The 12488-nt window shown below is 45.7% G+C and overlaps 1 protein-coding gene across 2 annotated transcripts in view; it reads right to left on the bottom strand.

Annotated features, from left to right (window-relative positions):
• Nucleotides 1-12488, bottom strand: part of GNA14 (G protein subunit alpha 14) — a 219655-nt gene that overhangs the window by 6713 nt on the left and 200454 nt on the right. For both annotated transcript variants that reach the window (XM_032290658.1, XM_032290659.1), the window contains exons 3-4: nt 4605-4759; nt 1488-1616 (exon numbers count right to left, since the gene is read on the bottom strand). In XM_032290658.1, the coding sequence (XP_032146549.1) occupies nt 1488-1616; nt 4605-4759 (284 nt within the window). The remainder of the gene's footprint in view (nt 1-1487; nt 1617-4604; nt 4760-12488) is intronic.

Raw genomic sequence — 12488 nt, 5'->3', positions numbered from 1 at the left:
GTACATAATGGACCAGATACAGCTGCCAAATCACCCCCACCCCACCCTCACCACCCCACCACACACACACACACACACCCATCCCTCAAGACACTGGGGCAATGTGGTTAGGTGGCCCACAGGCCAACCACCCAGAACTGTTGTCCAGAAAAGTGGAGGAAAGAAAACGAAAAATTCAATCCTGTCCCTGAACCATGTCCTGGAGGTGCAGCCACTCCCACAGTGACGTGTGTTGATGGCTGGCTACCCCACCTCACAGCAGGGAACCGATCTGGAAAAGGGACACTGCAATTGTCAAAAGTTTGAGCTTGAAGAAGCCATTCTATAAAGGCCTCAATTTCAAAGATCGGAAATTTTCAGCCAGAAGTCTCCCACTGGGAGAGGTGCTCTGAGTCGTAAAGTAATAGACTTCCCTGGTGATGATGTTAACCCATTCACCAGACCCTAGAAAGTACGGCAAAACCCATTCATCACAGTCCAAGAAGGATAAACTTAGAAGAAATAAAAGTATTTTTAAAAACAAAACAAAACAAAACCCTCGGGAGCCTCTCTGAGAGGCTTTGGACATTGCAAAAAGCAGTTAATTGTGAAAAGGTTTAGAGAAATTCACAAGCACACGGGCACAGGGGCTACTCTTAAAATCAGGGATATGCTAACACAGATGGGGATATTCCAAGGGGCTGGACCCAAGGGTGCCCCAAACCCAGCAATTCTGGATAGAAAAGCACTGAGCTGGAACTGGGATCAGACAGGACCTGGATATGGGGGGACTGCTGTGTTGTCTCAAATGGAAAATCGTGTGTAAGAATTGTTAGGAGGAATGAGGGAAATAACGGATGTAACAGTGCTTCGAAATGTGCGGTGCTTCATATATGCCCTGTATTATTATTCATTTTTTACCATAACTAAATGCAGTGAAGGGTCACTTAAGGCATCCTAAAAGTATTTCCTATATTTGTAAGTGGAAATGCATAGATTTTTACATAGCCGTTAGTTTGTATATATTACTCTTCACAGTTTTAATACACATTTTTGTGTTAATTCTTAGTTTTCTTTTTTAAGGATAAATCTTGGAGAAGGAAATAGAGGAGAAAGGAAACATTATTCAACTTTAGGGAAAAGTCATTGATAATCATTATATTCAATTTGTGGGATACAGAAGTATACGCGTGTGTGTGTGTGTGTGTGTGTGTGTGTGTGTGTGTGTTTGTGTGTGTGTGTGTGTGTGTGTGTGTGTGTGTGTGTTACACATAAGAATCATTCCAGTTTCCAGTAAGGAAACCTTTCTTCTCCAAGGGTAATAGGAAGGTGGCTTCCTCTCCATTCTAGGGTTGAGACCTACCGTAATTCTAAATATCCTGTGGCAGAGAGCGTCACTCTGTTCTAAGAGATATAATCCCTGCTTAAGAATAACATGTTTAGGAATGCACCTGGGGACTTCTGAACCTGGGCAGATTCTTCATGGTACACCAGGGAGACAGACTTACCGGAAGATGATGTTTTCCAAGTCAAATGGATACTCAATGATGCCGGTGGTGGGCACTCGGACGCGAAGCACGTCTTGCTGAGTGGGTATGAATGACGGCATGGCGATGCGATCGATGTCAGTCAGGTAACTGTGTATTAGAGAACAGGGAACTGAGTCTCCTTTTAGCGAAGGGAAAAAGGTCCATCCTACTCAAAGAAAGTCACCCCCAACTCACAGTCGGCCCCACGCAGACACATGAATTCCGACAATGACTCTCCTGAGAGCCAGCACCAGGCCAGGCTTCTCCGTCCTTCCTACCACTGTTTTGAAGACAATATAGGTCAGAAGTACTTTCAAGAGCCTTCTGGGACATCTGCAGAGCACTGCTTCTCTTCCTCCTGGGTTCTGATCTCTGTCGCTGCTATTTGGCCAGCGAGGGAGGCAGTGGGGCTGGAAGCCAGGATGTTGGAAGTGGCTCTCCCCGACGCCCCATCTGTCATCCTCCCTCCAGCGGCCCTTCTCCCTCCCACTCGCCCTCGTCCAAGTACATTATATAATCGAGATGCTGTTCTCTAAAGCTTTGCTCAATGAATTAAATAGAGTTTGTAAGAAAATGCACAGACGTAAAACAGGCCGAGGAGAAATTTAAAACAGCAGCAGCAAGAAAAAGTTTTCCTGTTGAAGACACTGGGAAACTAAACATCTCCTAAAATAAACCCAAACCTGCCTTAACTTATTTTTCGCCATATATTAAAGCCCTGAGCTTAAAACATCGTTTTTCTTTTCTGTAGTAAAATAAGGGAATCCTTTTTTAAAAAAAAAACTTTATGTCCTTTCTAAAAAGACATTTTTAGGTAAAATAACTGTAACTCAGGCCCTCACCAACAAAAGAGTGGGAGATACAGAGACACTTGCAAGCTGAGGCCGGCCCTTCCCTGTCCCAGCACAGCATCAGGGGCTGAGCAGGTCTGCATGGAGGCTAACCAAGGGGTCACAGGCAAACCCTGCTCACCATATGCCTTCAGCTCCAGAAGCAAAGCCCTGGGGTAGCATTCCACCACCCACCTTCCTGCCCAAATATGACCTCCAGGGCTTATCACTGCTTTTGCTGTACTTTGATGTGTGATTATTTGATTTATACCTGACTTGCTCCACCAGACTATACATTTCCTGAGAGCAGAGAGCGTTGGTTGTGTAATACCTGCAGCCCTCGCCACAGTGCCTGGCACATCGTAAGCACTCATCACATTCATCCAATCAGCAGACATCTCTAGCAGAGGGGTTGAAAACGGCTGACCCGGATGGAGAAAATGTGCAAGCACCCTGAGTCCTGCCGGTTTAGAGGGCTGGGCTGCTGGGTTTAGGAGAGGCTGTTTTCTCTGTGGCAGCTCTGATCACCACCCCACCCAGGCCCCTTGTCCACGTCAATGGTCTTGCCCCTGTGGTTTTCAGGGTTACACTGAATTCTGTAGCAGGTCTGGTGGGTCTTTTCCAAATGGATCTATGTCAAGAGCCCTAGCCAATCCCCAGGGCCTTCACAGAGGCAGGTAACCCTAGCCAATCCCCAGGGCCTTCACAGAGGCAGGTAACCCAGGCCGCCTCGGGTATGGCTCAGGAACGTCGTGCCTGTTCCTGGCTCCTCAGCCTGTCAAAGGCAGGCCCTCCTCTTTGGCACTTTCTTTCTTCCAGCTCTCTATGCTGAGATCTAACACCTTATTGGGGTTTCTTTATTTTCCTGCCTTGATTCTTTGTTGCACCTAAACATTCCTGTAGTTAGATTGGTTGTGCCAACCTGGATTAATGACATTCAACTCTCAGCCTGGGACAAACACCAAAGGAAGGTCATTGAAATCACAGGAGGTGACACCTCTGGCTTCCTTTCCTGCCCAATGCCTTGTCCTGCCCAATGCCTTGTCCAGCCCAATGCCTGCTCAGAAGGCAACAGTGGCACCCAAAGGGAAGGAGGTGGGTCCGAGGAAGGGATTTCTGAACCCTCAGAGGATGGAAGGTGATATGGGGCAGGTGAGAAAGAATTGAGCTGTAGAAGCAGGAGTCATTGCCACTTCAAGAAGGACCCATATCAAACTGTTTCCCCAGTGACGAGACTGAAGGAAGCATTGCTCTGGGATATTACTTACTTAATTTTTTTTTGAGACAGAGTCTCTCTCTGTCACTCAGGCCATAGTGCAGTGGCGCAATCCTGGCTCACTGCAACCTCAACCTCCTAGGCTCAAGAGATCCTCCTGCCTCAGCCTCCCGAGTAGCTGGAATTACAGGCACATGCAATCATGCCCAGCTAATTTTTGTGTTTTTTGCAGAGATGGGGTCTCACTCTCTTGCCCAGACTAGTCTCGGATTCCTGGTTTCAAGCGATCTTCCCACCTCTGTTTCCCAAGTCCCTGGGATTACAGACATAAACAGGAAATGCCTAAGAAGTGAAAATCTGTCACCTCTATGGGACAGTTTGCATGCTGGGCCATCTAAATAGAAATCTTTTTACCTTCAATTATTAACGAATTAACAGTTGAGCTGTATGATCCAAAATCCAGTGTGTAAGGCCTTTGCAAGTGGCCAGTAACAAAGGATTGAGTTTCCTGTGTGTGCTGGGAGCGCAGCCTCCTATCTGCGCCACTAGAGGGCAGCACCGGATCAGCAGCCGAGGGGCCATTGGCACTGCTGCTCTAAACTCAACTTTAGAGTTTAGGGCAATTGGACCTGCTGTCTTCTGATGGGGAAATCCAGAAAAGCAGAGGCATACAGAGAGGAGGAAAGGCGATGCTAGAAGCAAGTGTATTCCTTGTTTACATCAGATCATTTCAGCACTCCAAAGGAGATCAGTCCCACTTAAGGGACCTCAAATTTGATGGAGTCTGTCTTTGAAAATGACAGGCTTAGCACACAGCAAGAACAGGTGTGTGTCAGCAGGAAGAGAGGTCTGTGGTCCAAAGAGTGACCGAGAGCTTTAGGAGGTGGTGAGAGATGGCACCAAGAGGTCAGGAGAGATACAGAAATGCGGAGGCAGGCAGCGCTGGCACCGTGCATTGCATTTTAGCAGCATTCAGTGAGACGCTTCTTTGAAGTGTGGCCCAGCTTGCCTGAACGTGCCGCGGGCAGCCAGGCTGGGCTCCGTACTCACTATTTGGCAGAGTCTGACAGCTGGTACTCCCTCCTCCTGTCGTAACACTCCTGGATGCCCGGATCCTGCCAGAGCTGCTTGATGGCCTCCACCTGCTCCCTGGAGAGCACAGATACCTTGTCCACTTCCACTTCTCTGATGATCTGGGCATTTTCCTACTCAGAGGAAAGAGAACCTTGCATTAGGCAAAGGAAAGGAAGCCAACCCATTGGCAGTGTCGGGACAAGACTTGCCCTGCTCTGTGGATTTGGAGAGCTCTCCCTAGGTACGGGTGTGGTGGGCACCCTCCCAGGGGCTGCTCACCGCCAAGACTCCCTGCAGCCATGCTGAGTGGAGATGGTGCAGCTGCTTAGCTCCGTGGAGAGAGCCACTGAAGGCCCACGTCCTGCAGCTTCCGTGCCCAGCTATGTCCTGGGCCACTTTCGCCAGCATTCAACACCCAATGGTGCACAGAGAGACACTGGAGCTATCATCCTACCAGCAAACTTTACTTCCTCATTAACACATTACTCGTTGGAGTATCTGCATAGCCAATGAGGCAAGTTTAAAATGGCATAGCAAGGGTTGGGTGGTGGAAGCTGGTCCACCTGATACAGGCATTAAGGAGACGCATTGTCTTTAGAGAACTGAAACACAGTAATACCAACCATGATCTGTCTGGGATTTTGTTCTCTCCCCTTATTAAAAAAAAAAAAAAATGACTGGATGTGGTGGCTCATGCCTGTAATCCCAGAACTTTGGGAGGCAAAGGCAGGTGGTCATGAGGTCAGGAGTTTGAGGTCAGCCTGGCCAATATGGTGAAAAACCATCTCTACTAAAAACACAAAAATTGCCCAGGCATGGTGGCACGCACCTGTAATCCCAGCTACTCAGGAGGCTGAGGCAGAATTGCTTGAACCTGGGAGGCAGAGGTTGCAGTGAGCTGAGATTGCGCCACTGTACTCCAGCCTGGCAACAGAGTAAGACTCTGTCTCAAAAAATAGAAAAATTAATGGACTTTACTTTTTAGAGCAGTTTTAGCTTCCCAGAAAAATTGTAGGGAAAGTACAGCGCATTCCCACAGCCTGCTGTTTAGTTTCTTACATCACTGATACAACTCAAATGCACTGGGAGTGCATTTCCCCTCCCAATGCACTCCTCTTCCCACACCACTGATTATTATATTTATTATTACTATGATTATTAAATAATTATTGCTCTATTACTATAGTAATTGAGGCCATTATTACTGTAATTATTACTATTACAGAAGTTACCATTTATTGGCCATTTACTTTGTGCCAAGGCCTCTACATACATTATCTCATTTAGTCATTGAGAGGCTGGCATGAACCAGAAATCCTTCCAAACTTTAGAAAATTGAAAAGGTAAGGCTGTCCTCAGCCACGACATTTCCACGTTGGCCCCAGACATTCAGTATCCTTTCCTTGGCTGCAAGTTGCAGCAGGCAAGTGAATCCTGGCACGAGAAGCAGGGCCTCAGGCTCTTCTTCCCTATCCCATCTTCCTGCATCCCACGGCAATTACATCACCATGCAGGGCTGGCTACACCGGCAGCTGTGAGTCAGCAAAGCATCTGCTTGGTAGCTGGGATCTCAAGTACATATGGCACCCCCGAACAGTAGCTTTTATCGTGCGCTGTTCATCCTTGTGATTATCCAACAGCAGGCCACAGAAAAGGAGGATCTTACACATCCTCTTGACTCATCTAAGCCAAGGACTGTGATGAAATTGACACATCCATCCTGACAGTGCATATAAACTCTTCCTGGAGACCGTAGGATCTTCAGGAAGGCAGGGTCTCAAACAAGGTCCAGGCAGATGGAGCAGTGGAAAGTGTGCTAGACTGGGAATCAGGACCCTGAGTTATAAACAGTGTAGCTGGGACTCTTAAGGACCCCAACGAGTTACCTGCCTCAGTGTCCTCTTTTGTCAAATGAGCCATGATTTCCAGGGGCACCTGAATTATAAAGTGTTACTTAAATGAAAGTAGAATCGGCCTTTACTATTGTAGCAGATGTCTAATGAGTATTTCTTGTTTGCAAAAACAGGACACATGGGTAACCTGTAAACCCTGACTTCTAATCCTGCCCAGTGGCGTGCTGCACTCATGAGCCCTTTTCTTGGCTGGCAAGTATGACGGATGGAGAACCCGGGCAGTGCTTGTCCAGTGCAGCACAGAAGAGCTCTCTCCCACGTCCTGCCCTCCTCTTGCCACCCTCTTGCCTCCCAAACAGGTCAGCTGTGCTGAGCTCCACCCTCTTAATGTAAAATGTCTATTTTCCTGTCTTCATCACAGGCCAGGAAATGCCACAAGGGCAGAGCCAATGTCTTATTTGTTCTTATACCCCAGAACCTAGTGCAGTGCCTTCTATCGCAAATAATAAATGCCTTCTATTGATTTGTGCATTCAGTAAACATCTGTGGTGCATATAAAATCATCTACCTAATAGACAGAAAATCATGAGAAAATAAGAGTGAAAGCATGCTGGGGTGGAAGACGGAAGGTGTGCAGGTCACGGTGGAAGCAAAAGCAGGTCGGGGCATTCTCTCAGAGGAGGAGATGCTCAGGTGGCGCTTGGCCAATCTGTAATTCCAGCTTGGGCCCTGGTGGCCCTCAGCATCCTTGCTTCCTGTGGGCATGCCTCTTCTGCTGCTCTGCTAAGTTTCACTATCAAGTTCAGGTTAACTGCTGAGCGTCAGTGCGGCGACAATTATCAGGGCTGTGACGAATGCATTTCTATCTCTCCCTCTCACAAACACAATGTAGGACAGAACTTTCGGGTGAAGGAAATGTGAGCGCAAGTCACTTTTGTCTCTTTTGAAAATAAAATTTACCAAAGACAAAAAACACATGATTATCTCAACAGATGCAGAGAAGGCCTTTGACAAAATTCAACAGTCCTTTATACTAAAAACTCTCAATAAGCTAGGTATCAATGGAACTTGTCTCAAAATAATAACAGCTATTTATGACAAACCCACAGCCAATATCATACTGAATGGACAAAAACAGGAAGCATTCCCTTTGAAATCTGGCACTAGGCAAGGATGCCCTCTCTCACCAGTCCTATTCAACATAATATTGGAAGTTCTAGCCAGAGCAATCAGGCAAGAAAAAGAAATAAAGGGTATTCAATTAGGAAAAGAGGAAGTCAAACTGTCTCTGTTTGCAGATGACATGGTTGTATATTTAGAAGACCCCATCATGTCAGCCCAAACTCTCCTGAAACTCATAAGCAACTTCAGCAAAGTCTCAGGATACAAAATCAATGTGCAGAAATCACAAGAATTCCTATACACCAGTAACAGATCACAGTCAAATCATGAGCAAACTCCCATTCACAATTTCTACAAAGAGAATAAATAAAATGCCTAAGAATACAGCTAACAAGGGATGTGAAGGACCTCTTCAAGGAGAACTACAAACCACTGCTCAAGGAAATAAGAGAGGGCATATATAGATGGAAAAACATTCCATGCTCATGGTTAGTAAGAATCAATGTTGTGAAAATGGCCATACTGCCCAAAGTAATTTATAGATTCAATGCTATCCCTATCAAGCTACCACTGACCTTCCTCACAGAACTGGAAAAAAACACCTTAAACTTCATACGGAACCAAAAGAGAGCCCGCATAGCCAAGTCAATCCTAAGCAAAACAACAACAACAACGAAGCAAAGGCATCATGCTACCTGACTTCAAACTATACTACAAGGCTACAGTAGTCAAAACAGCATGGTATTGGTACCAAAACAGAGATGTAGTCCAATGGAACAAAACAGAGGCCTTGGACGTAACATCACACATCTACAACTATCTGATCTCTAACAAACCTGACGAAAACAGGCAATGGGGAAATGATTCCCTATTTAATAAATGGTGTTGGGGAGACTGGCTAGCCATATGCAGAAACCCGAAACTGGACCCCTTCCTTACACCTTATACAAAAATTAACTCCAGATGGATTAAATATTTAAACATAAGATGTAACAAGAGAAGCAGGACCCCAAGCTCTTCTTCCCTCTCCCATCTTCCTGAATCCCATGACAATTACATCATCGTGCAGGGCTGGCTACACTGGCAGCTTTGAGTCAGCAAAACATAAGACCTAACACCATAAAAACCCTAGAAGAAAACCTAGGCAATACCATTCAGAACATAGGCATAGGCAAGGACTTCATGAGTAAAACACCAAAAGCATTGGCAACAAAAGCCAAAATAGACAAATGGGGCCTAATTAAAGTTAAGAACTTGTGCGCAGCAAAAGAAACTATCATTAGCGTGAACCAGCAACCAACAGAATGGGAAAAAAATTTTGCAATCTACCCATCTGACAAAGGGCTAATATCCAGAATCTACAAAGAACTTAAACAAATTTACAAGAAAAAAACCAACCCCATCAAAAAATGGGCAAAGGATATGAAGAGACACTTCTCAAAAGAAGACATTTATGTAGCCAACAAACATATGAAAAAAGCTCATCAATGGTCATTAGAGAAATGCAAATCACAACCACACTGAGATACCATCTCACACCAGTTAAAATGGCAATCATAAAATCAGGAGACAGATGCTGGAGAGGATGTGGAGAAATAGCGTATGCTTTTACCCTCTTGGTGGGAGTGTAAATTAGCTCAACCTTTGTCAAAGACAGCATGGTGATTCCTCAAGGATCTAGAAATAGAAATTCCATGTGACCCAGCAATACCATTACTGGGTATATACCCAAAGGATTATAAATCATTCTATTATGAAGACACATGCACATGTATGTTCACTATAGCACTGTTTACAGTAGCAAAGACCTGGAACCAACTCAAATGCCCATCAATGATAGACTAAAGAAAATGTGACACATGTACATGGAATACTATGCAGCCATAAAAAAGGATGAGTTCATGTTCTTTGCAAGGACATGGATGAAGCTGGAAATCATCACTCTCAGCAAACTGACACAAGAACAGAAAACCAAACACTGCATGTTCTCACTTAGAAGTGGGAGTTGAACAATGAGAACAACACATGGAAACAGGGAGGGGAACATCACACACGGGGGCCTATTGGGGGGTGAGGGGGAAAGGGGAGGGATAGCAGGGGGTGGGGGGGATTAGGGAGGGATAGCATTAGGAGAAATACCTAATGTAGATGACGGGGGAATGGATGCAACAAAACACCATGGCATGTGTAAACCTATGTAACAATCCTGCACGAGCTGCCCATGTACCCCAGAACTTAAAGTCTAATTAAAAAAAAAAAAAAGAAAATAAATTTTATGGTGGAACACAGTGGCTCACGCCTGTATTCCCAGCATTTTGGGAGGTTAAGACAGGTGGATCACCTGAGGCCAGGAGTTCACGATCAGCCTGGCCAACATGGTAAAATCCCATTTCTACTAAAAATACAAACATTAGCCAGGTTTGGTGGCACACACCTGTGATCCCAGCTACTTGGAAGGCAGAGGCAGGAGAATCGCTTGAACCTGGGAGGTGGAGGTTGCAGTGAGCTGAGACAGAGCCACTGAACTCCAGCCCAGGCGACAGAGCAAGACTCCATCTCCAAAAAATAAAAAAGAAAGAAACTTTAAAGAGTGAGTAATGTACCACACTTCCTTTAATTGGCTGTGGTGATTTTGGAAGCATGAGACAAGATGGAGCCTCCATCACCCAGGGCTCCTAAGTGACTACAATGAACAGAGATGCCCTCACTTGCCATACTGGATATGTGGCATGAATGAGAAATCAACTCACAAGTCATAATGAACAAAGTTAAGTAAGTTGAACTTACTAAGTAAGTTAGTGCAGCATGACCTACTGCACGGATCCTGGCCGATACACATTGCAATGGATAAACCCAGCCTTTGGCGTTTTTAGTAGAGAGAAAACGTGGAACCCAGCGAGATAGTAAAGAGGAAAGCAAGCTTCTATATGACAGTTTGGGAGTAGATATAGATACGACCTCTCAGGTTACCAGGAGACGTCACCAGGAGAGGAAGACATATTGTGTGTTTAGTCAGGTGAAGGGAATGTGGAGAATCTGGCTGGAAAGAAGCAGAGAGCTAAGCCTCTTTGGAAACCCAACTGTAGAACTTGAATTTGGAGCAGACTGTACCTGAGAGGCCCGGAAGTACTCCAAGTTCGGAGGTCACTATCTGGTTAGTTTTCCTACCTGTTAAGATTGTTTTTTTCTTTTTTCTTTTTTTTTTTTTAAGACAGAGTCTCGCTCTGTCTCCCAGGCTGGAGTGTAATGATGTGATCTCAGCTCACTGCAACCTCTGCCCCCGGGGTTCAAGTGAATCTCCTGCCTCAGCCTCCTGAGTAGTTGGGATTACAGGTGCCCGCCACCATGCCTGGCTAATTTTTGTATTTTTAGTACAAACAGAGTTTCACCATGTAGGACATTGTGGTCTCAAACTCCTGACCTCAGGTGATCCATCCACCTCGACCTCCCAAAGTGCTGGGATTACAGGCATGAGCCACCATGCTCAGCCGATTTTTTTTTTAAGATTGGTCAAATGTGAACAATTGACTACCTTACTGTATCATGCATGCTTTCTCCCTCTGTGTGTGCAAACACACACACACTTCACACCCACATTGGTCAACACACACATTTGCTTTCTTCCTGAAACATGTAAGGATAAGTTGCAGGCACAACGCCGCTTTATCTCTAAAGACTTGAGTGTGATCTCCTCAAAACAAGGACATCATCCTGCATAATCACAGTATAAGGACCAACATCAGGAGCTTAGCGTGGACACAACATTAGTGTCCAATCTTCAGGCCTCATCCAAGGTGTGCCGCTTGTTCCAGGAATGTTCTTTATCTGGCCTGGAGCCCAGCGTAGGATCACGTGTTGCCTTTAGTGGTTATGTTCCTTTAGTCTCCATTTATCTGGAAAAGTTCTTGATCAGAGAAGTCACTTTTGTCACTCCAAATGAGAATGGCCCAGCAAGGGTCTGTTCTTTGGTCACAAGTCATTACGAGGATGGCTGGTGGAAACGGCAGCTGAGGCCCCAGAGAATGTCCCAGGGCAAGTATTAGGAAGTGCAGGGAGGAATGAGGAAGAGAGTACCCCGTTACCTTTACTTAAATACAATTTTTAATTGGAATATGGAATAGGAAATGAATGACTTTTCATAGACCCTTAACAATGTCTGTGTATTACAAGAATGGCGTTGGCTGGGCACAGTGTCTCACGCCTGTAATCCCACCACTTTGGGAGGCCAAGATAGGAGGATTGCTTGAGCCTAGGAATTCAAGTCCAGCTGGGCAACATGGTGATACCCTATCTCTACAAGCAATACAAAAATTAGCCAGGCATCGTGGCATGTGTCTGTAGTTCCAGCTACTCAGGAGGCTGAGGTGGGAGGGCTGCTTAAGCCTGAAAGGTCAAGGCTGCAATGAGCTCTGGTCTGAGTGAAAGAGATACTGTCTCAAAAATAATAATAACCATGACCCAAAAGAGTGGAGTTTTGTGCATAGGTCCCTGTGGTTTGGCAGGAAGCTCACCCATAGATGTGTGGATACTTTGATGGGCGCGTTCAAATGGCCTCTACGGCACCTGCACTCTGAGCACCACGGACCCTCATGCACTGCAGGGAAAGCATTTAAGGCTGGCTTCATCTCAGGGAAAGAGAGGACAGAGTCGGAAGAGGACCAGGGTTGGGGGAGAGGTGACTTGGGTGGGATGCACGCTGAGTTTGAGGTGAGGTGGCCAGCATCTAAGTGGAGGTGTCTAAAAGGCAAATGGATAAAAAAGGTCTGTCTGTGGTTCACAGAGAGTCCTAGGCTAGAAACATCATGAATTGAAATTGCCTAACATTCATTTAATTGAAATTAAAAAATCAATCGGAAAGGAGTAAATATTACAGGAACAAACTCAG

This window comes from Sapajus apella, unplaced genomic scaffold (genome assembly GCF_009761245.1).
Source record: "Sapajus apella isolate SASKATOON/1434 unplaced genomic scaffold, GSC_monkey_1.0 scaffold24, whole genome shotgun sequence".
Classification (NCBI taxonomy): Eukaryota; Metazoa; Chordata; class Mammalia; order Primates; family Cebidae; genus Sapajus; species Sapajus apella.
The sequence above is the reverse complement of the archived record's forward strand: the minus strand, read 5'-3'. Positions and strand labels throughout refer to the sequence as shown.